General features: G+C 43.9%; 1 protein-coding gene across 2 annotated transcripts; it reads left to right on the plus strand.

Annotated features, from left to right (window-relative positions):
• The first annotated feature begins 17,183 nt into the window (after positions 1–17,183).
• Positions 17,184–24,125, plus strand: LOC148909452 (uncharacterized). 2 transcript variants are annotated; one of them, XR_016120348.1, is made up of 2 exons: positions 17,184–23,975; positions 24,053–24,125. XR_016120348.1 is itself a non-coding variant. In XM_089033498.1 (2 exons), the coding sequence occupies exon 2, from the start codon at positions 17,776–17,778 to the stop codon at positions 23,599–23,601; it is 5,826 nt and encodes a 1,941-aa protein (XP_088889624.1). In that variant the 5' UTR covers positions 17,184–17,379; positions 17,457–17,775; the 3' UTR covers positions 23,602–24,125. The 2 variants fall into 2 exon arrangements, 1 of the variants encoding a protein (XP_088889624.1); XM_089033498.1 differs by having other exon boundaries at positions 17,184–17,379; positions 17,457–24,125.
• Positions 24,126–25,488: the final 1,363 nt, after the last annotated feature.

Genomic DNA, 25,488 nt, shown 5'->3' on the forward strand with positions numbered 1-25,488 from the left:
TACAGAAGCTCCAAGTTTTGGACTGCAACACTGGGTGAACATAAACTTCAAGAGAAAGAGGTGTTTGAGCAGGTTAGGGGTGTTGAAAGAATTATCCTGCATCCCAATTACAAGTCCATGTTTTTAGAAAAGATCTTCGATACTCCACCAGACTATGACCTTGGTGAGTTTATTTATTGCTTTCATATATTTATATGTGTGCATGTGACATGAGTGTGCTAGGCCTCACAAATATGGGGTGTACTCAAACATGGCTGTCATGACACCATGGGTGCGGGCAACCATTCTTGAAGCAGAAGAGCAAGATGATAATTTTTAAGGTGGTCGCAATTATTCACAGTATCACAAAATAATTACACATAAAAACTAGACTGTAAATTTCTGGCATCATTTGCATCGTTGAGGTAATGCGACCATAGCTTCTTGGTTACTTGAAGTCGCCAAAAGAAACCAAATGACCTTATGTTTGGGTCGTCCTACCTGCATGCAAATAGGTTCCTTTTAAAGGTCATAATAATGGGAAAATTGGTATAAAACTGTAAAAAAAAAAAAAACACCAACATTTCAAGACGTGTCTTCATGGTAAATGAATTCATTTGTATAAGCAAAGCCGTTGCTCCGACACTGATCATTAAAAAGAACTGAAATAGTCATTGGTTTTCGTCATCTAATTTGCGTCACACCGACATCTACATGTCTCTGAGTCCTATAGATTCAAAATTTATGAGCCAAAACATTTTAAAAAGTGCTATTTGTCCTCTTCTTCCCAGTCCCATATGTTTTCCTACATAATTCCCCTATGGTATCTAATGTCGCTCTTACTATTCTTCCCAGTAGACCGAGGCAGTTGTGATATACCACGTAGACAAGTTTGGTTGATAAGAGTTTTATTATATGACCACTTTTCATTGAAAAGGACAAAATGTTTTCGCCGTAAGATTAATATGCGATCGGACCGGTTAATACCGGAGAATCTAGACCAGTCCGCTATGCGATCTATCCAATCAGATTGCTCGATTTGCTAGTGTCCAGGCTCTAAGATTCACGGTCATATAATATATATATATATATATACATATACATAAGAGCGACATTAGATCGTATTAGGGAGTATATTATCTTGACTTCGAATTTGAAAAATAATGAATGATTCAATTTTACCAATTTTATTTCACCATTCACTTTAATCTAAACTGGGCTCCCTGTGGCTTTACCACTGGAGTTCTACAAAGCGTAATAAAAATTCTAGTATGTTTTTTTTAATGAAGATCTACGAAGTTCTATCATAAAGTTCTACAAAAGTTCTGTAATACTTTTAAAGAAGAAACCACTACAAGATATACTACATGTACTACAAGTAATTCGTCTACAAAATATAAAGATTATAGAAGATAACACAGCCAGAAGAACCAGTTTCTAAAATTTTGAGTAAGCTCAATTCCAAACTTCTCACCAAGTCTTGGTTTTAACCGAAGATAAATCATTGCTAGAAGAAATATTTCAAAGCCGACAATGAGGACTGGACGGGATTTCAAGTCCAAGCAACTAGTTTCAGTTCGAGGCACAGTCAAAGACTGGAACTAATTGCGCGGACTTAAAATCCTGACCAGTCTGACTTGGAGGCTTTGAAATGACTTCTCATGCTCATTAATTAATCGACTTGGAGTAGCTGGAACAAAATCAATTCAGTCCTAGGACTGAATTAATTTTGTTCCAGTTACTACAGACTGAAATCAGTCCTTTCACAGGACTTTACCATGTTTCAAGTAACATCATGTGACCCAAAAATAGCCCATTGATTGGTCGGTTTCCTCATGAATTATTAATGAGTATGACAAACAGTTTTCCTGTAACAAGACTGAGATAGAAACTAGCTCCTGAAAGCTCAATATGTTCAATATATAACTTGAAAAGGAAAGAGTTCAGGACGGACCAGAGATGGGGCATTTGATTACTGTATTTGATCCGTTCAACAAGAGAATGTGAAAATATCCGGAGGGTACGACTTGACCGATTATTTTTGTTCCAGGGTGTCAATTCCCACCAGAAAATATTCACACAGCATTTTGAAATGCCCCACCCAGCGTCCCATCGTTAAAGGCTTACATGAATATAATAGCATCTTGCCAAAAAAACTATCACTTTATCATGCAAATACTGATTATTGATCTATTAACAACATTAACACAAATTTAAAAAAACTATCACTTTATCATGCAAATACTGATTATTGATCTATTAACAACATTAACACAAATTTTTTTTCCTGGGCAATTTTCTTTAGTGAAAAAGTCCAAAAATTAAGCTGTGATTTGATATCACGCACACAAATGAAAAAGAAGCTACGACATTCGTGTGTCCGGCTGTTTACCTCGTTTCTCTATAGCTAGACTTTTCAACGGGCGGGCATCGTCTTTCTCGTCCCAGGCTACCACCTCGTTATGAGGGAGAGAGGTGGGACTAGGGCGAGAACATTTCTATAAGCAAACTCAGTGACACTCACAAACAGTGATACACAGAATTTCGAGAAAGAGGGGACCAGGAGAGAGTGCATCACGAGCAATGGGTGTTGGTTAGGAAGATTTGTACCACCTCTTCATCCCTACTGAATAATGAAACGGTTCATCTACTATCTACTACTTAAAAATTACGCCCTCATGACCAAGGCCGTTTTCTCAAGGTTGTGTGCGCATCCAACTTGACGGGCCACAAAACTGAAAAACGCAAATTCAGTAAAATTGAGAAGACAGTTTTATATTTAAAGAGGAGAATAATTGATTTTATGAATTCTTATCGAAAATTTTTTAATACCAATGCATGATAATATTCGTGTTCTGGTATCGTGGCCCTTTAAGTTCCTTAAATTTGGATGCGCACGCAACCTTGAGAAAACGGTCTATTGACTCATAGGACTAATTGTTTTAGTCAAATACCTGAACTAGTCGATCAGTTCGTGCAGAATCGTTCATCGGTACAAAGGCACTAGGTCACGTAACTCGACCGCGAGGTATTCATTACCTCAGTATTACTCAACCGTCTGTCAATCGCGGAGCCCCGGGCGCGGAGCATTAATATATTCAATCAAACTACCCTTTAATAACGATTTCATTGACTATAATAATGTCCTGTAATTGACAGGCGGTTGAGTATCACCATTGTGCAATGCAAAACCCACGGTCGCGCCGTTGTCGTTGGTACGTACAAAGCTAAGTACTGATCGGTTATTTTAGAAACCCTTTGCAGTAAAGGACTAAACACAAAGACTCTATGAGTAAACATGTATAACGATCTTGATTCAAATAATCGGGAGGAAAGGCTTTAAAAATCCAACCACTATAGGTATTCTAGTGCCCTTGTTTTATCTTCACGACAATGAGAAAAAGTGGAACACGCACCTGGAAGCAATGCAGCCATCTGAAGGTCACGTGTAAAAACAGTCATCGTTTAATTCCAAGGATCGGATGCATACATATTGTTCACTAAGGTCAGATTTGATACAAGAAGAATACGGTATTCCATCGCTATGGTCCTACATCATACGATTCCTCGATTGTCCCGAAAGTAACGGAACCGTTTCATCATCACTTGAATCATCACTATTACAGCTGTTAATACTTTGCACCCTGGGATTAACATCAGCGCTTACGACCAACATATGCTCGTCTGGGTTCCTACTGTTACCATCGATGAATTTTTTACTTCTGACGTTGGAATGGGCCGTTTTGGGTACCGGAGTACCCTCCAAAGTAGATTGATTGCGTTCATTAATGCTTGTTGTAGGAAGTTGGTCACCAGAAGGATTCGACGGTGTTGTGTCCTCATCGAGACTTATCGATGACCCATCGTTACAAGAGGGCCCAACGACCTTTCCAACACCGATTCAACCAGCTATCTAAATAGCACAGTTCTGTGACTTATGTGGTTAAAATTATGATATGTACAGGTTATTAATGCCAATACACTTCACATTTTTACAACACTGTGTGGTAATGTTGACAAGATGCCAAAACATTGTTCTGTGAAGTTTTTAGTGGGAAGTGTTTGTATTCATATGTGAAGAGTGTCACTTTGAAATTACGCCATAGAACTTTGAGCAAAATTTACAATATCTAACATTATGGCTGCACGATGATACATTGCGTTTTTGAATGTCCATACAAATGGAATGCCATGGATTAAATCCCTTGCAGCAAGAATAACACCGACGCCACAGCTTCCAGTTCCATGTTCTTGTTTCTCATGCACTATCTGATCTGGCATGGGTTCTTTAAACCTTGCAAAGCTCCAAGCACTAGAACACAGTGTGGTCTCTCCAGTGATGTGATGTAAAGTGTCAAGTATCTGGTTACACCATTTCTTCAACTCATTGGAAATAGGACAATGGAGGCCATCATCAAAACGGATTGTTGCTTCTGCTAACCAGAAAACACAGAGACCCCAATGTTTTTTAGTGCGCATATAATATGGCCAAAAGAAAGCTTCCACTTCTTTGATGTTGATGTCTAAGAATGCATTTCTTAGTATTGCCTCAAACTGGCTGTCTCCTTCAACTAGTAATGGGTCGAGTACAAAAAAGGCAGCTTTCCCTTTTGATTCATTGGCTCTTGCACAATACAAATTCACCATAAAAGTGATAGTCTCATCACACAGATATCCTTCTCCACAGAGTGTTGACAGCTCAAACGCTGAAATGTTGCACTGAAAATGTCCGATTTTGAAGGGACGTCCATTCACAACACTGTCGAGAAGAGCCACCTCAACTTTTTTGCGGTCTTCCAAACTGTGGTATTTAAAGGCTAACTGCAACCAGGTAGTTTCAAATGCAACTTTGCTCTTAATTTCATGCAGCCAAACTAGCTTCTTCATTAAACGTATACCTGCCAAATCAAAACTTCCATAACTTTTGAAATACGCGACACTGTTCTTTTGGGACAACAATTCCTTTTCACACCTTTCGATGGTGGACTCGGGGGGTATCTCATTCATTTTAAGTGGGTCAGCGTTGGGTTTTTTATTCGGCATTAACAAATAATTGGACAGGCTTGAATTGGTTCTTGGGGTATTGAGTTGAGATAGTTGACGACGTGATAAAGTGAACTCTCTGCCTTCCCTAAGAATTTCTAAAGATACATCTTTATCATCGTCATCAGATGGCATAATGATTCTTGTTTTGCGCCTCATGTGACTCGGATTACTTTCTTCCTCAACAGAACTTGATATGAAATGGTGACTGTGCTTGGTTGTAACAGGGATGTCTTCAATGTTAGATTTTATATCGCCCTGAGTTTGGCTCAAGAAATCCTTCACGATTTTCTCGATTCGGCAAGCGTTTTCTGTTTCAACCAAATTCCAGTAGGAACTTCCTTCGCTAAATACCTCGAACACTTTAGGCAAAAGTCCAGTCATTAAGACAGCCAGTGCTTTCGTTGACTCATTTAAACTAGACTTCTCGTAAATCAGAATTGACGAAAACGTCAAAACCAGAAACAAAATAATGATAGTTAACTTTAAGATCATGATGGTGTAGACTTCACTTCTTGGTAGAATTTGTTCGATAACATGCTCTAAAAGTTCATGGGAGATTCTTGGCACTCCATTGTCATCAAATGTTATAGCTTTTCTTCCGTTGAGGTGTTTTTCTTGATGTTCTTTGCACTTTTCGAACATTTGTTTGAGTAGTATTTGGTATCTACTCGTCACGGAACTCACGCAGTTCCAAGAGTAGTACACAAAAACAGAAATGATTGCAATGCGTGGGAAATAGTAATCTTTGCTGGCAACAAGCCCGATCCAAAGATACACAATCAATCTTGCTGATAATAGCAAGGAGTTATGGAATATCCTCGCAAAAGCAAGAAGAAAAATGAACAACGGAATAATTAAAGTATACCATAGAAGAAGATAAGCAAATCTATTGTTAAAACATGGCCTTAAGCTATAATGAAGCCATAACAATAATCGAGCACAATACAAAGAAGCATGATAACTTAAGATGAGCAGCATTTTGCCTAAAGGTGAAACATACCAAATATAGGAGTAGTATAGGGAATGGGGGTTCCAGCGCAATCTCAACACGGGCAAGACCCGTGTCAAAAATCCACCTACGGAAACAACCCACTCCAAGTGTGGTTGGGGGCAACAGCGCAAATATGTTAGTCTATATATGGAGTGCGAAGATTGTAAAGAGTTTGTTTATGATTTCTGTGTAAAGTGCTTGAAACCCAAGTTTGTTACCCCACCACCAAATAAGTATATTTGTTGTGGTAAGAAAATGCAAATAGAAGACGACACGTCAGCACAGTGTTACGAGTGTGGTAAGAATATTCGTAATGCCGTACCAAATGCTACCAAAGAGCAATATTACGCCAATGGAGGTCGTAAGAAGACCCCATACAAGAGAATAAAATACTTTAGGGACTGGATGAGTCATATCCAAGGTTATCGGCCGGTATATTTAGACAACGAAGTAAAGAAGAAAATCATAGACCACTTAGAAGAGCCAACCCCGCAAAGTCTACGGAAAACGCTGAAAAAATTAAAGCTAGGGAAATATTACAAAGCTATTCCCTACCTTTTGTCTGAAATTACCGGTAAGTCTATTCCCGAGGTTTCTGATATGACAAAAGCCGAGTGGATGTTTTGTCGGCTTGATAAGGATATTCCTTATTATCCTGACGTAATTTACGAAATATTTTACAAAATAGACCCCAACCACCCCCTGTTAGGATGGATTCCGAGAAAATAAAAATGCAAAACTGGCGTTTATTTTGCCAGAAACCCCACTGGGGAATGCATCGCGCAGAACACCAAGCTATCCCCAGTGGGGTTTTTTGCATTTTGGGCTTACGGGGCTTATTTCATCCCGCGCCAGAGGCCCTCTAGTACATACACATATATCTTTCTTACGACCCACCAGAGGGTGAACTCCGGACAGCGTCCCGAGACACCCCCTGACTTTTCCAACTTTTCCTCGTGAAACCCCCCATCGCGGGGTTGAATCGCACTTTCCACCCCTCCCCCCACGGTTGCTGTGAGTGTGGGGAGGCTTTTTTTTTTTCACTCACAGCAACCGGTCCAAATGCGTCTACAGCGAGGCTCGAACTCGGGACTTTAGGCCTCCCCAGCTCCAAAGTCCCACGATCACGAGCGAACGCCAGACACATCTGGACGCTTATGTATGTGAAAAATACTATATTTAATCTGCATAATTTCTAGACAGCCGGCGTTCGATATGTAAATAGAATCCCGTCACGCTCTTTTCGAAGCAGATGTTTACTGAGCAAGCTTTCTTTGAAGCTCTTCTTTCGCTTCTTGATAGATCTTTTTGCGAGATTCCTCGGAAAGATCTCTTACGACTGTTTTTTTATTCCTTATGTCAGTCTTTAATTTCTCGTACTTTTCCTCTTCGGCTAAGATAAGCGAGAATTCTACGTCGTCTATCTTTCTGTCACGCAAAGCCTTTGAGACAAGGTCAGTGATCGTATTTACTTTAGCCCTTGACAGAGCTATTGTCGTGTCGTGTTTTGATATTTTGCTTGACAACTGTTTCATAATGCCCGTAGCAACAGCCGAAATAATACCACAGGCTGCCCCAACGCCGGCCAAAGGAACTCCAACGATTATTCCCGGCCCAGTAAGCGAAGTAGCAACGCCGGAGCCCGTTAACACAACAGATATGGACCCTGAAGTTATCGAAATCTTATGTAGCGTACTCCGGGCTCTGACGTACTTTTTTCTAACTTTTTCATAGTGTTTTGTCTGCCCTTCCAAGTAAGCCAGGATTAAGTTCGCTTTATTCAGACGAAAGTTTTCAGCGTTTAATTCGTTAGGTTCCTTAGGAAGTTCAGGATAAAGTGGAGGCGCTGATGGTATAACATCCATTATATATACTAATGTACGACGCTTTTGGGAATGATATTGAGGAGCAGCCACATCACGACAACCGGGATTACTGGAATTGGAGAGCATTTAGGAAGATGTTTCCACATGCAGACCCCAGTAAGTTCGAAAGAAGACCCGATGGTATTTACTATAACGGCTCTAGGATGTACAGCAACGAGGATTTGAAGCCTACGCTGGTTAATCAAATAGACGATCAACTGAAGCATTCGCCAATGCATAAGCCAACGCCAGCGCCAACGCATGTTGAACCCAGTTGGTCAAAGGAATTATTGCTTGGTACCAGTACTTATCCGATACCCGCAGTTTCATTTGATAAACACCCAAGCTTGGACCTAACGCTGAACATGCGGATTTCTAACAAGCATTCCTTTCCGTTAAAGGTGCGGGATATCTTCAAAGACGTACCCATTATTCATACCACCGCTAAGGAATCTCATGAATGGTTAAGTGGTCCTAACATGCGTTATTGGCCGCAGCAACTAAACTTTGCAGTTTGGTGTGCCACTAGCGGCTGTGGTGTAAGCGCAAGCTTGATGAAGAATTCAATATTTATGTTTCATTTTCACTTCACGGTTAGAAGAATACTGCATGAAATGGGTGTTATTGCGCTGCCGGGAGATGCCACGTTTTATCCAAGAGATAATAAATACAGCGTGCCGGCTTATGACAGACTTTGTAAGGAGTTTGACGTTGTAGGGAAGGATTTCCGATGCACTGCCGGCGCTAACAATGGTCTGGGGCATATTTGGGTTTATTGGGGGATTGGTGGACACGAGCTAAGTGATAAGGAAGTTCATGCGTTGAATCTACGATGGAACACTGGGTATCACAAAGAAACTCACGACAGTAGCACCTTCTTTGAACCAAACGCTAAGACCACTAAGGAAGTTAGAGACGGACCTTTGTTCAAAGACGAGGGCGGTAAGTATGCAGGGGCTAATCCACTGATTATTAAGATTACCAACGACGAGCAAACAAAGCAATATCTTAATTTCATACCTCCAGAAGGTAAAGGACTAACTAGAGCTGGCCTTGCCCGTTTGAACCGCAGCATAGAAGCTTACGTGTATTCTATCCTTGGAGCTCAGGTAAATACCCGATCGAGTATAATCGGAAATACGGGCGCCGCAGAAGAGACGCGAGCCGAAGCCTTGATCTTATTTGAAAGTTCAATCTTGGAGGGCGACATTAGCAAGGGCGTACAGCGTTACCAACTAGCCATACAAAATTCTAAGGCGAGGTTGGACTATGCAGTAGCCCCGGGTTGTTGGTTAATGCCTAGTAATTTATCTATAAATACTGGTTCTGTAGTAGGATACAACAACAAACTGCAGCGAGCTACTAAGGATATGAAGTTTGGGGTGAACGACGTGAACTCTGACACTCTTAGGAACATTCCTCACTTCGTAGAGAAGCCAAAAAAGTCACACGAAACGAAGCTACCCACAGTTAAGAAACCATCAAAGAAGGTCCTACCTGCGATACCTGAGGAATATGACCATAACTTACTAAAGGCCGGCGTAGCAGCTGCAAGCGTTGGTCTAAGCTATTATATATGGCGATGAACAACCCCTACGTAACTGGAGTAGATTGTGTTTATACGACTTACACAGGCGAGAAAAAATACAACCAGGCATCTTGGGTTGATGTCACGGGCATGTCCGTGAATTTGAATTACTCAGGAAAGAAATTGATATTATGCAGCATTTCTTTGGGGGCCGTTAGCAGTGCGAATGTAGGATTTCGTTTCTGTGACGACAATGGAGTATTACAGCCCATGCGCGCGAAGACAAACAACAGGGAGCCTACGCATTTCTCAGTAGAGCCGCCAACGAATAGCTCTGAGAATCTTTCCGTTTGGACTTTCCACATGGTTGCTGATTGCCACGGGAAGGTAAAGCTGCAGATAAGAGTAGATGACACCGGGAGTGTTTGCATAAATAGCATAGAAAATCAAAGGAATACTGTCTATAACCACATGACCATCAGCACTTTGACGGTAATGAGCCTCTAGAAGGGAACTTGTTCCCTGTAATATATGAATCCATACGTGAGGGAAACGCGCTATACCCACCGCTTAGATGAAGAGGGATATGACAACGGCGCTTGGCATGACGTTGGAATGTGGGTTGAGGTTGGGGGCACTGCATTGGTCATTTGCACTATTAGCATTAATGCAAATACGCATGCGAATGTGGGGTTTAGGCTTATCGATGAGAATAATAAGCCCCTGCTTCCTTATCGAACTTCAACGAACACCAGGAAAGTTACCCATTTTTCGATGGAGCCCTACACTAGGTCCGCTGAAGACCTAACGCCAGTAACTTTTCATATGCTAGCCAATTGTAAATATGCTAAGTTGCAAGTCACTTCTGATGACGGCAAGTTTGGGATAAATCGCATAGGTCGCAGGCCTGCTAATGCAGCCTGGAGTCATAAGCCCATTTCTACCATGAGTGTGTTGCCGTTGGTTCCAAATTACCAGGGCGGTGCTAATACTGTCTTTCATTATCCTCAAAGCAGGGCACCGCCCGATGAGAAGGATAAGATCAAGCCTTCATCTTCTTCATGAGGACCACCCCAATAGCGACAACCAAGATCCAAATGTTGTTACCCACAAACTTTAGCAGTTCTCCGCCGGCCCTAAGCGCCAAGGAAACAACCGAACCCAGCAGCCCAGGCAAACCGGCTGCCATCTTTTTTCCTAAGGCCGTCAGCCCATTGCCTAATTTCTTTACGCCCGCGCCTGTAGCCTTAAGCGCGGACACGATCACGCCTACTACGCTCGAAATAGCGACCGCAAATGCCAGCGGAAGACCATACTTCAAAAGGGCTCTTTTTACCTTTTCCTTGGTGGTAAGCCCCAGCTCCTTTTCCAGGTTGTCCTTTTGCGCCTGTAATTCCGCGACTCTTTCCTGAAGGATTTCTACTTCCCTTTGAGCTGCCTCCCTTTCTTCCTCGGTACGAGTTTGGTCCTCGATTACTTCTTGCTGCCGCTCTATTTGCCCCTCCAGGTCTTCGATAGCCTGATCTCTTTGCCGGATTTGTTCCTCCTTAGTGTTGATTTGTGCAACCAACTGCCGCCGCTCCTCCAAAGAGCCGGCTATGGTGATATGCAAGTTTTTAGCTTCTTCCTTGCTCATATCCAACTCTTTTAGAGTAAGATTGAAGGCGTGTCTGGCTCGGTCTCTTTCGTCTAAAGCCGTTTCAGCTTCTCGCTTGAATTGCAGTATGACTTCGTTCTTGCCCTTGATTTCTTTCTTTTGAGCATCGGTTAGCTGCCGTATTTGTCTTTCGTACTTTGCTTCCTTTTCTTTCAACGTTTCTTGTAGTTCCTCGGCGTGTTTTTCTAGTGCGACCCTTTCATTTATGTTTTCCAATCTTTCTAACATGCTTCTAGTGGCACGCTGGAAGCCTTTTAATCTTGAGACGTCACCCCTAACGTCACCATTCTCATCAAAGAGGGGCTGTGGTTTTGTCCAGCGGTCTTTATCAGGAAATCTCAGGTCTTGAACGCTTATGAGGACTTTGTTTCCGCGTTCTGTGAGCCTTACCTCGTCAGCATCAAAGTTGTTGTAGCGCAGCTCTAGCTCCTGCTTTGCCCACCCTATGGTTTCCCGTGCGGCTGCTTCCGGCTCACCCATGTTTTGAAGCTCTATGTGCTCACGCGGAAACGTGTACTCGCGTGCTTTGAGATATCTTAGGGCCCTCGTAGCCCTATCCCTTAGGGAATCGTCGACTTGTTGGTTGGGAAGCAGCGGTTCTTCATCGCCGTCGTTAATGTCAGCCTGACCTTCCTCAGTGGTGGGGTCGAAATCCGTTCCTTCTGCTTCCATTATATATGATAAGCTCAAAGTTAAACCCCAACGTATTACCTAAGCAGGTTGGCGGACTGAAAGCAGAACGCACCTTTCACCGGGTTACATTCACGCCTTCTAGCGCTAAGCCAGGGGAAACCCTGTACGTAGGCGTACCCCGCCTAACGGATAACCTAGTCTTAGTTCCTGGCACCCTGGCGCTAAGGTTTGACCTAGCAATACAACCAAGCACTGCGGACGCGCGTCACGTTGTCAACGACCTTGGCCGCAACATTGTCTCAAAGATGCGGGTGAAGTTCGCAGGGGAATCCCTCTTGGACTTAAACAGGTATGATTTGTATACCACGTACAAAGACTTATGGTTGACTGCATTTGACCGCGCGCAAAGGATAGAGCAGGGAATCGCCAGTGATGCTATACGCAAGGTAAGAAGCGCAACCTCTGGCGCCTCAGGAGAAGACGAAATAAAGACAGCTTATGGTACTAAATATGTCGTTCCATTAGATTTCGAAGTTATCACGAACCACGGTGCATACTACCCAAGGCAGCTAAGCGAGCTGCAGTTCGAAGTAACCCTAGCAGACACTACGAACATCCTACAGGGAAAGGACGTAAGTTCCTCAGCCGTCCACCCATACTCCGTTACTAACTTAGAGCTGCAGTATGAGACGGTATACAGCGAAGACTTAGCACGTAGCGCCGGTATGGAATACAGCTCCGGGAAGGCTTTCCTTTACGATCACGTCGTGATGTACAAGACGTTCAGCTTTACAAATAACGTCGAAGAGGTCATCAACCAAAGCATTAACCTTCCCAGGCGCAGCCTTACAGGGATAATGTTGCTGTTCGCAAAGACATACACGGCAGGATTGCGTGACTCCGAGGCGTTCTTTAATCCTAACATTACCAACGTAGGTGTTAGCATCAACGGAGTGCCTAATAAGGTTTACTCACAAGGGATAAAGCCCACGGATATGTACCGGGAAGTCGCGCGTAAGTTTGGCGACCAAATTGACCCAAAGAAATTCTTTAAGGATAAGTACGCGCTGTGGATCGACATGCGCACAACGAACGACGAAGACCTACATGGTCAGGGATTGCGGCTGGTAAATACCCAGGACGGTATTACGTTGGAGATCAAGCGCACCAAAGACGCCAGCGACGCTACTAAGATCAACGCATATATCTTCGTCGTGTCTGACGCGCAACTGAGCGTAGAAATGAATCAGCTAAAAAGCGTTGCCTACTAGGCTCGCGAAAGGATAAAAAATATCCCTTACGTATAATATGCTCCGCGTATTCGAAAACAATGAAACTAAACTGCAATGCATAGTGCAAGGCGATGAGCTGTACTTTAAAGCAAAGGAGGTAGCAAAGGCATTAGGTTATGCAGACACCAAAGATGCTATTAAAGTCCACGTGCGGGACAAGCATAAGAAGAGACTTAACGAGTTGGAGGTGAATCGCCTCCCTTCTGGTTTACACCCGCAATCCCTGTATGTGACGGAGGCTGGTTTGTATCAATTGATATTCAGCTCCAAACTGCCAACGGCAGAGTCGTTCCAAGATTGGGTCTTTGAAGACGTTCTACCTACATTAAGGAAGAAGGGGGAAATACTCGTTGGATAGTCCAAATAAGTTGATCATCAAAATCGAGACTGAGTTCGACTTACAGAAGAAGGTCATCGATAAGATACGCCGGTTTTACCCTACGCTGATATTAGCACCTGGACTCGGGGAATTGCAAGATACCAGCAGTAAAAGGATAAAGTGCTGGCAAAAGGGCTACCAGGCAGGTCAACCCGACATCCTAATTCTTAACTCCCATAAGAAATACAATGGGTTCTGTCTGGAACTGAAGACGCCAAAGGGTAACGGCGTATTGTCCGACAAACAAAAAGCGGTATTGGCGCAATATAAAATGAATGGATACTTAACGATGGTAAGCAACGATTACGATCTGATCTGCATGGAAATCGACCGTTACGTCGACGGCATTCGCATACCTTGCCCTTGGTGTGTTAAGGCTTTCAAATCGCATGAGACCTTAAGCACGCACCAAAAGATATTTCATAGATATAATGATTCTTGAACAAACTCACTGGCGCGACTTGCTACATGGCATTTCATACGAAATAAAAAATTACGTCGTCTTCGAGGACATTAACCGTTTAAGGTTGGTCCTCTTAGACGGCAGCCAAGAGTACAGTCTTTGGGCACCTGACTGTGTAAGGTACGTACTGCAAGGTGAAGAATATACACACCTGCGTACCTATGGTAAGGTTAACGGTCGATGGAAGTTTGACATCGAACGTCGCCCGGAAGCTAATCCATTATGTGATTGATTAGATATTGGTCTGCTTCGGCGGACCTCATTTTTTCTGACATGAAATCAATCGATATCGTAATCAAGGCTCCCCCTATGAATGCTGTGATTTGAGGAATCATATATCTTTCTCATTTTTCCAAGCCTTTCGTATCGCCAGGTAATGGTCTAAAGGCTTGGGACCGTCATACAGGCAACACCAAATATGCTGACCGCTGCGTTGACAACCACATTTATCGCAGATGCCGTCCCAGTGTTCCCTATTCTCCCATTTTACTCCTTCATAGTCGTCAAAGCATACGAAATCTTGGTCTATTTCCTTCTTACGTCGCGTAAGCGCCCGGCCGGTTTCAAGGGGGCAACATCGCCCTGCTAAATCGCCGTGGGTTTCACAGACGACATCTTCGAGGTGGTAACGACGACAGCGGTATTTATGCCAGTTCTCTTCAAAGAGAGGTTCATCGCATCGGTGGCAATGGCCTTTAAGGCAGACTCTGTTCTCGCGGTGATATCGTAGGGCCTGTACAGTGGACAGTTCCTTACCGCAGTCACCGCAAACAGTGCTGATTGTCTTCTGACAGACTTTCTTGGAAAGATGGTATTGCAGTCGCTGCTTGCTACTAAAAGCTCTATCACATTGCACGCACTTCATTATACATACCTTATTTTTTATTGTTATTTTGTTAAATGCTGCAAAGAGGTCTCAAGTAAGGGTCTATTATTTCTTGTTATTTTGTTAAGCCCCCATTAAAAGATGAGGTATCATTCTTTCTCATTGTTGAAACCAGCAAAAAGATAATCATGTTAACCATTCTTCGATCGTGATGATTTAACAAAATAACAATAAAAAATAGGTCCTTACTTGAGACCTCTTTGCAGCATTTAACAAAATAACAATAAAAAAGAAAGACCTATGCTAATTCCTCTTGCTGGGGCTTAGTAAGATCTTCTTTGCGACCTCTTACTCTTCTCGAACGTCGTCTAAAGTCCTTTGTGCTTTAGTATCCGCGGGACACCAATGTCCAACGAAGTCTTCTTCAGAGAATACCTTATTACAGTGACAGCAGCTGTGTTTCTTACGAGGCGTCGGAGGGGTAACGATGATGCAGTCAGCAGGTAGTTCGCACGTAATGCAGTCCATATATCTATGGGGGATATCGAATGAAGTCCTTAATGGACTCCTTAGCCCACGTCGCCATCGTCAACAAGGCGCCAAACCGTTCTGCACGCTTCAGACCGCACATTTCATCGTACAATTCCTGTACGCGCTCTTTTAACCGGTCTATCTCTTCCCTTTGCATTTCTATGGTGTCTCTTTTATCCTTTGCGTCGGCGGTAATCCTTCTTACTGCTTCCACTGGTTCCATCTATATATGAACCCAGATCACATGCCTTGTAACGCTCTGATAGTAGGACCCACCGGCTGCGGAAAGACCCAGTTCATCGTGGAGCAGCTATTAGGACCCTTTAGATACCGCTTCGACTACATAGTGCTGCTTTGCCCCACCTACGTGAATAACCGCACCTGGACGGGCATAGGAGTGAAAGACGACGACTTCTTCGTAGATATCTTAGACCCTAACGAGTTATCCAGCCATTTGAAGTTCTGGCACAAGCAATTCCCTAAAGATACGCAAACCTTGCTCATACTGGATGACATTGCCTGTGGGGACGACGTAAAAAGGCGCACCTCCGAATTAGTGAAGCTCGCCTTTAGCGGTAGACATGACAACATTAGCGTTTGGTTGCTTTCCCAGCAGCTTACCAGCGTCTCTAAGCCCTTTAGGGAAAACATAGGCTCCCTGGTCGTATTTTATACTCCGAGCAAGTCTGACCTGGAAACCATTTTAAGCGACTACGGCGGTGAGATAAGCAAGGAACAGCTGCACGAATACATGCGGCATTTAAAAGCGCACCAACATTCCAAAATGATCTTCTCTTTGAGGTTTCCGTATGACGTTAACATATATGGACATTGAGCAGCTCATAGATGAAGTCCCCACACAGTTAGACGAAAGTAACCTTAAGGAACAACTTAACATCCTTGTTTCCTCGGGGAAGTGTAAGGAAATGATAGGCAAGGAACTTACCCATGAGCAGGTTAATAAGCTGTCGGAAGAGGAAGTCAAGAAGTTCCATAAGAGGTATGAGGCTGCCCTTGCAAGTAAGACCACGGACGCCGTAGCATACTCAGCCATTAAGTTCGCGACTAAATTGCTTGGACTTGCGCTGCCCATAGACGACGTGGAGCAACTACAGAAGGACATAAGAGATGACTATGTCATATCCCAAGAACTTAAGATAACCTGTGGGTGGTTGTCTTTGAAGTGCGGTAAGTTAATGGCAGTCGCCTCTGCGGCACTTCACGTAGCTCAGCACGTCGACTTGAAGGAGGTACTAGGTTCCTTCGGAACATCTTGGAAGGACTTCAAGAAGGACAGAGAAGTCGAAAAGGTCTTCCAGGCGGCACTTGCTGAGGTACCTGATCAAGTCGCCTCAAGTACCTAGTCAAGTACTTAGTCAAGTCGTTGTCAAGTCACCTCAAGTACTTAGTCAAGTCGTTGTCAAGTCACCTCAAGTACTTAGTCAAGTCGTCCTTAAGTCATTCTCAAGTACTTAGTCAAGTCATTGTCAAGTCGTCATCAAGTTACTTGTCAAGTTCTTCAAGTCCCTTAATATAAGATGAGTGACACCGAAGAACAACCACCCGTAGAAGATACCAAGATTACCAAGGCTAAATCTCCGGGCAGAGTCGCTGCCGGAAAGAAGCTCGCGGAGATGAATAAAAAGAACAAAGCAAAGAAGGAGGAAAAGGTGGAGGAAAGAGAAGAGGAATCCTTTTGGAATCCCGGCTACGTCATCGGCGCGTTAGGAGTCGCTATAGCAGCAGGCAGCCTTTACTTACAATGGCGGGCTACGAAGCCAAAAGTAAAGTGGGAGGCCGCAACATATCACGCACCTGTGGAGGTTAGAAAAAGTAAGATCCCTGAAATGGAGTAGATTTATCACCACGTACCGTGGCGACCTAGATTTTCCTTCTCGCTTTGTAATATAATGTCAACCGCGTTGTTGAAAACTGTTGAAGAGGCAGCTATCATTACTTCCATCGTTGCGGGTATTGGTTGGGTAGGTAAGTGTTAACTAGTTAATCTTTTACAAAGTTTTTTATTATATGATTAAGTGACTCGATACCTCAGTCAATCAATCTATGACACGTGCTTTTTCAGTAGTATCATATAGCTTTCTCGACGCTAACTACACCGTATTATCAGTCTTCAATCTATCAAAATTCTACCTTCTTTCTCAATCTTTATCCTATCCACGTACATCAAAGTAAGTGAATTTATTGATCTTGTAATAGCTAGCATAATTGATCTTAAATTAATGTTGTGTTTTAACCTGTATTTCAGTTCGAACCAGTTTCTTAGTTTCTTAAGATCGTAACAATATCTACCGTCAATAAATCTACTCTAGTCACTGCAACTGCGTTCGAATGGTGTACTCTATGGTTATCTACTAAAGGCTATCTTCTATCAGTGGTTGTAGACTACATTTAGTTCGAATTTGGTACGTATAGCTGTGTTATTTACGACTGTACATTGCTGTATAACTTCTACTTCGCCGTACTTGATTTCGTTGGAATGATCGGAATGCTGTATGGTTCAAAGGAACATTGATAACCGCATGGTCAAAGGAATGATCGGAATTCAATAATCTGCCAATCCAATAATGGAAGAACTGCGACAACTGAAACGAGCTAGGAGCGCCGCCAAAGGGCTTATTACAAAAACACAAAATGAAATCAAAGAAATGCTACTCAGCGTCGACAATTTAGAATCCATAAAATTGAAAATTCCCGAACTGGATGACGCGATGGACAATTTTCGAACTGCTCACGAAACTTACCACGCCAATCTGTCTGACGAATGCGATATAGAAGAATCCCATGAATACTTCGAAGCAGAGATGACAAGAGTTTGCGATTTAAAACGAAGAATAGACTCTATAGCCACAGCATCAGAGTTGGAGAAGAAGTCATGCGATCCAAAGGTCGATGACGACAACGCCAGTGTCACGTCTCATCGCAGCTCACGTTCGTCAAGGGCAAATATCGCCGCACGAAAGGCAGCGTTGAAAGTTCAAGTGACGCTTCTTAAAAAACGACAAGCACTTCAAGAAGAAGAACTGCGTTTGAAACAGAAAATGGAACAATTGGAACTGGAAACAGAAATAGCAAAGGCCACCGCCGAAGAAAATGCCTACGAAGGTGAGAGCAGTTACGAGACAGTTTCCAATGAATCGAGCGGCGAAGAAACAGACGAGGACAGTACGGAAGAAAACGGAGATTTTAAAAGGCCTAAGACACCATTAACACCACCACCGATGCTCAACTTACCAGCCGACCTTAAAATATCAATCAACGAGAAGAAGACAGAGGACTTGAAGAAGGACATCAAGATAAAATCGGAAAACGAAGAAGCTATTCTTAGCGCGATGGCGGCCCAGAGAATGCAAGCTCAACAAATAGAGAGCCTACTGGTTCAGCAACAGCGACACACCCTTGCCTTGATGCTACCTCAGCCTGAGGTACCAACCTTTGACGGAAATCCGATAGAATATTGCAGCTTCGTCCGAGCCTTTGAGAATATCATCGAGTCCAAAACGGAGAGCGACAATGCAAGATTGTACTATCTTGTACAATATACAGCTGGAGACGTACAGGAGCTGATGCGGAGTTGCCTTTCAATGCCCCCCGCAGAAGGCTATCGCGAAGCCCGAAAACTTCTTAAGCAAAGATACGGCCAAAGCTACAAAATAGCAGCATCGTATGTTGGTAGACTAACCGAAGGCAACCCGATAAAGACCGAATCTGGCGAAGCACTGCGTAAGTTCTCAACCCTTCTCACGAGCTGCAGGAACACCCTAAGAGAGATTGGATTTTCGAGTAAAATAGAAAACCCGGACACGCTGAAGCGCATTGTGGACAAGCTGCCATACGGGTTACGCCTGAAGTGGCGCGACATCGCAGATAGGATCACCGAAAGGGACGGAAGAGAAATTACCATTGACGATGTAGCCGCATTCGTGGAGGATCGCGCGAGAATTGCAGCCCATCCAATATTCGGTGACATGTCAAACAACAGCAACCTGAATACAAACAAGCCAAGAAGTTACAACGAACGAAACACTAGGAGAACAATGTCGTTCGCAACTCAAGTCGACGCGAGAACATCTCCAAACAGCAATAACAAGAACAGCGAATGTCTCAATACTACGACGTCTCGGAGACTTCCAGAATGCCCGTCATGCAGCAATAATCACTGGCTTTCTCAGTGCTCCGTCTTCAGAGGAATGAGCTTAGAAGAAAGACACAAACTTGTTCGCAACAAGAGATTGTGTGACAACTGTCTTACCAATGGTCACGTAGCTAATTCTTGTTCAAAGGCAAGCTTTTGCAAGGTGGATGGATGCACACAAAAACATTCGACCTTTCTTCACCCAAAGTCGAGTACAGCTAAAGAATCCAAACAAGATGGCGAGGCAACAAGCAGTGATTCGAAACAAACCACCAACCAAAGTTCCTCCCAGGTTCGAAACGGCTATGTCAAGAGTCACCCAACAGTCCCGACCCGGAAGATAATAGCCTTGCCTATAGTTCCTGTGAAGGTCAAGGCAAGAGACTCCAACAAGGTAGTACAAACGTACGCGTTCCTGGATGGGGGATCAAATACCACCTTTTGCACAGAAAGACTCAAACACATGCTCAATGCCCAAGGAAAGGAAACCACTTTATCTATCACGACGATAGAGAAGGTCAACAGCAAAACTGAGACAACAGTTCTTGGCCTAGAGGTATCAGCCCTGGATGGTACTGGCCATCTAGAAATTCCTACCGTATTCTCCATTGCGAATCTTCCTGTCTCGACAGAAAGTATGGCTAGTCAAGTAGATGTAAACAGTTGGCAACACTTCAAAGGTCTTAGTATACCAAGCATCAATGCAGAGGTCGACTTACTGATTGGCAGCGACGTTCCCAGAGCCCTGCAACCGGAGGAAATCAGAGCAGGATTAGAAGGAGAACCATACGCAATGAAGACCATTCTAGGATGGGCGGTTGTCGGACCACTGAAAAATGGAGCCCACGAATTCCACATGTCGAACTTTGTTCAATCTGAAGCAAATCTCGAACATCAATTTAAGAGTTTCTGCAATATGGAGTTCAACGACTCACAATACGACAACAAGAGAACTATGTCAATGGAAGACAGGCGAGCTCTAAAGATCATGGAGGAAACTATTTGTCGTAAAGATGGGCATTACGAGTTGGCGCTGCCTTGGAAGAATGACGCGCCCTCTCTTGAAAACAACAGATGCCTTGCTATGCACCGTCTTCTGCTCCTGAAGAAACGACTCGGGAAGGACCCCAAGCTACACGAGATGTATTCAAGATTCATCGACAATCTGCTCGAGAAAGACTACGCCAGAAAGGTCACTGACTGTTACGTCGCCACGAATGTTACCTGGTATCTGCCTCACCACCCTGTGTTCCATCCAAAAAAACCCGACAAGGTCCGCGTCGTATATGACTGCTCAGCTAAGCATAAAGGCAAAGCATTGAACGATGAGCTTCTACAGGGGCCGGACCTTAACAACTCTCTGATTGGGGTGCTTACGAGATTCCGCGAGGAACCAATTGCCCTCATGTCAGACATTGAATCAATGTTCTATCAGGTACGAGTACCGGAAGGAGATCGTGACGCTCTACGATTTCTATGGTTTAAGGATGGAGATCTCGAAGGTGAAATAGAAGAGTTCCAGATGAATGTCCATCTGTTCGGAGGAACTTCATCGCCTAGTTGCGCAACGTTTGCTCTACGCAAGACAGCTGACGACTACTCAGGAGAATTCAGTACACAGGCAATCGAGACAGTTAAGAGAAATTTCTACGTCGACGATTGCCTCAAGTCTGTGGCTACCGAGAAAGCTGCAGTTCATCTCGCTAAAGAGCTGCGTGATCTATTGGCAAAGGGAGGCTTTCGTTTGACAAAGTGGATGTCAAACTCCGCTGCGGTTCTCTCGACAATCCCAGAACAGGAAAGAGCGCCTTCTACGAAGACTCTGGACTTCGATTCTACATGCATTGAGAGAGCTCTTGGCGTTCAGTGGAAAGTCTCATCCGACACCTTTGGATTCGCTATCGTTATCAAGGACAGACCCGCCACCAGACGAGGTATACTTTCGGTAGTCAGTTCGATTTACGACCCGCTGGGATTCGTTGCTCCATATACGCTACCGGCTAAGCTGCTGCTCCAAGACCTGTGCCGCCAAAGACTAGGGTGGGATGATCCTATGACAGAGGCAGACCTTCAACGCTGGCAGAGCTGGTTGCAAGATTTACCACATCTGGAAAGCTTAGCTATCCGTCGTTGCTTCAAACCAGACGGATTCGGTGAAGTCTCATCAAGCCAATTGCACCACTTCTCTGACGCTTCTCAACTAGGCTATGGAGCAGTAACATACCTCAGACTAGTCAATCGAGAAGGGGGAATTCACTGTTCTTTCGTCAATGGCAAGTCGAGGCTAGCACCCCTCAAACCAGTTACCATACCGAGGTTGGAGTTGTCTGCGGCTGTTCTCTCCACTAGACTCGATCAGATGTCTCTCAAAGAGCTTTCCATCCCAGTGCTAGAAGATTCGAGATTTTGGACCGACAGCACATGCGTACTTGCATACATCGAGAATGAGGACAAACGATTCCATACGTTTGTAGCAAACAGAGTGACTGCAATACGCGAGAAGTCAACAAGGACTCAATGGTCGTATGTCGACACAAGGTCCAACCCTGCAGACGATGCGTCAAGAGGTTTGTCGCCTAAAGCGGCCTTAGGAGATAACCGCTGGCTGAATGGTCCAGGCTTCCTTTGGAATTCAGAAGAGAACTGGCCTCGACGTCCTGCTGTGAAACTGGAAGATAACGACCCAGAAGTGAAGAGGGAAGCAGTAGTCAACGTTATCTCCACAGCGGAAATGAACGGGGATATGGTAAAGCGCTTCGAACGGTTCTCCAGTTGGACCCGCCTGCGCAAGTCCGTTGCCTGGATGTTGCGGTTGAAGTCAAATCTCCGTAACCTGTGCCGCAAGCGTCGGGCTCAAGAGACTGTCAACACTTCGAACAAGCTGGATCCGATAACAGTGGACGAGATGAATGCGGCAGAAAGGGAAATCCTCAAGTTAGTGCAGAAGTCGGCCTTTCCCGAAGAGGTTGTCGCTCTATCTTCACGTAATTCCACAGTGTTGCAGTCAAGTTCTATCTACAACCTCAGTCCTCAGCTGATTGATGGCCTGATATGTGTAGGAGGTCGTCTGGCGAACGCACCGATAGACGAAGATCACAAGCACCAAATTATTCTCCCTAGCAAGCAGCATGTCACCGAGCTGTTGATTAGACACCACCACGTTACTAATGGTCACTGTGGCGCAGAGCATGTTTTATCTCATCTAAGACAAAGATACTGGATTGTCAAGGCCCGAGCAGCGGTGCGCCGTGCCATCGGTACATGCTTCTTTTGCAGAAAGAATCACGGCAAACCACAGCAGCAAAAAATGGCGGACCTGCCAAGAGACCGCGTGACTCCGGATAATCCACCGTTCACATCCGTCGGGATTGACTTCTTTGGACCGTTCTTGGTACGTCGTGGAAGAACAACAGTAAAGAGATACGGCGTGATCTTCACTTGTCTTACCGTACGAGCTGTTCATATAGAAATTTCACACAGCCTAGATACAGATTCCTTTATAAACACGCTAAGGCGATTTATCGCAAGAAGAGGCCCACCTAAAGAAATTAGGACGGATAATGGGACGAACTTCGTCGGGGGCGAAAGGGAACTTCGCGAATCGATCCAATCAATGAATCAGCAAGCCATCCACGACGCGCTTCTAGCAAAGAATGTAAAGTGGACATTCAATCCACCTTCAGGCTCGCACCATGGCGATGTGTGGGAGCGATGTATCAGATCGACCAGGAAGATTCTCCAAGGACTTTTAAAACAACAAACCATCTGCGACGAAACGTTATCCACCCTGATGTGCGAAGTAGAAATGATCATGAACAGCCGCCCACTTACAAAGGTTTCTGAAGACCCGCGAGACCTTGAAGCTCTGACTCCCAACCATCTGCTACTGCTACGTCCAGGTTCGACCATTCCCCCAGGTATTTTTGCAAAGGAAGACGTCTACAGTCGGCGAAGGTGGCGACAGGTGCAGTACCTAGCCGACGTTTTTTGGAGGAGGTGGGTGAAAGAGTACCTGCCCAGTCTACAAGCCCGCCAAAAGTGGATCAAAAAGCAACGGAATCTGCAACCCAACGACGTCGTGATGATCGTTGATGATACCACACAGCGATTTTCATGGCCACTAGGCAGAGTACTAGAAGTTTACCAGAATAGTGTGGATGGCTTAGTACGGTCCGCTAAAATAAGGACGAAGACATCGACGCTTGTACGTCCAGTCAGTAAGATTGTACTTCTGGAGGAAGCAGATGTTGCAGCCTAAACAAAGGACTCTACGATATACTATTGTGCAATGCACGAGGGACACTAACTTTGAACTCTTAGTTTATTACATACCATTTACGATTATTATTGTTACCGTTCAGTTTTCTTGTCCTCCGGCCTTTATCCTTATAGTTTATTGTAAAGGCAGTACTTAGCGCCTTTAAGGGGCCGGAATGTTAACTAGTTAATCTTTTACAAAGTTTTTTATTATATGATTAAGTGACTCGATACCTCAGTCAATCAATCTATGACACGTGCTTTTTCAGTAGTATCATATAGCTTTCTCGACGCTAACTACACCGTATTATCAGTCTTCAATCTATCAAAATTCTACCTTCTTTCTCAATCTTTATCCTATCCACGTACATCAAAGTAAGTGAATTTATTGATCTTGTAATAGCTAGCATAATTGATCTTAAATTAATGTTGTGTTTTAACCTGTATTTCAGTTCGAACCAGTTTCTTAGTTTCTTAAGATCGTAACAATATCTACCGTCAATAAATCTACTCTAGTCACTGCAACTGCGTTCGAATGGTGTACTCTATGGTTATCTACTAAAGGCTATCTTCTATCAGTGGTTGTAGACTACAGTAAGAAAGTGCTCAAAGAAGACTTTACTGAAGACCCAAGCAAGAGCTTCGCTAATTTTGCTAAGATGACCGCTGCCGTAGGCGGGGCTATCATGCTAAAGGATTACCTACGAAAGGAAAAGTACCTGCCTAACATATAATGGTTAGCTTAGTCGCAGGTGGAGTCATTGCAGCTTTAGCATTCACTGGAGCTAATTATGGTGGTAGATATCTGGATAAATTAGTTAGCGGTGATAAAAACGCAGAATCTAACGCCGAAAGAAAAAGGCACGACTTAGCGCTGGAGAAATATCAGCGGGACGTGGCGGCTTGGAATGAAAAAAGACAAGCCTACAGGGATTGGTTGGACAAGAACTACCAAGACAAAATGCAGGCGGATAAGAACTTCGAAAACACAGACTACGCCTTCAAACTTTATGCGCAAGCACACCCAACAGTGGTGTTAAAGAAGCCTGACTTTAAGAATTACTACCAGCCTTCTAAGAAACAAAAAAATAGTGAGTTGGTCTTCGTAGGAGTCGCAGGGCTGGCAGGAGGCGTAGCTTTGACGTATCTAATATAATGATCGTCTTTTTGGAAAGCGATGAAAATAACTTTACTACGTACTTGAATCCTCCCATCCGCGCGGAAAGGGTTCGGTTGGTTAGTTGCTCTTTGTACAATTCTTGGTATAATTTAATTAATGGCTTTGTCATCGGAACTTCCGGCGCCAAACCAAAAATACCAGATTCCCATTACACCCCTATAACACTGGCTAAGGAGCTAGCAAAGCATGGATATACTCTTACCACAGGATTACCCCATGAAATGACATTCAAGAAAAATAATGGGAGCGCTAATTTGAAGGACAGTCCATTGGTAGAACTCCTGGGCCTTACTAGTACCACGATAAATAGCGGCAGTACATATGATGTGAAATGGAAAGTCGCATCCTCTTATGAAGTCTATTGCGACTTGGTCCATAGTTACAACAATGGAGAAAAGTCTTCTCTTATGTCCAAGTTTCTGCCCCAAGGTAATCCATTTGACCCAGTAGAATACACTCCCATTTCTTTAAGCTATGATTTGTCTAATTTGGTAGAAAGCATAAACATCACCATTAAGGTGGACGGAAAGACGGTGGATTTTAACGGACGTAAGATCAATCTTGTTTTGGAATTCATATAATGGGCCGCGTAGAGGACAAACTCAAAAGGATTTACTATGGGCCCGAAGGCTATTGGAGAGGAGCGTCGGCCATCAAGAAACTCGCGACCGCGGCCAGGGTATCAGAAGAAACGGCTAAGAACTGGTT

Source organism: Actinia tenebrosa, unplaced genomic scaffold, assembly GCF_029948245.1.
Source record: "Actinia tenebrosa isolate PJP-AT-01 unplaced genomic scaffold, QUT_ActTen_1.0 PGA_scaffold2__45_contigs__length_23673736, whole genome shotgun sequence".
NCBI lineage: Eukaryota > Metazoa > Cnidaria > Anthozoa > Actiniaria > Actiniidae > Actinia > Actinia tenebrosa.

Bases quoted from the DNA above. Each gene is read 5' to 3' on its own strand.
- LOC148909452 (XM_089033498.1), top strand. From the start codon at position 17,776: ATGGAAGAACTGCGACAACTGAAACGAGCTAGGAGCGCCGCCAAAGGG.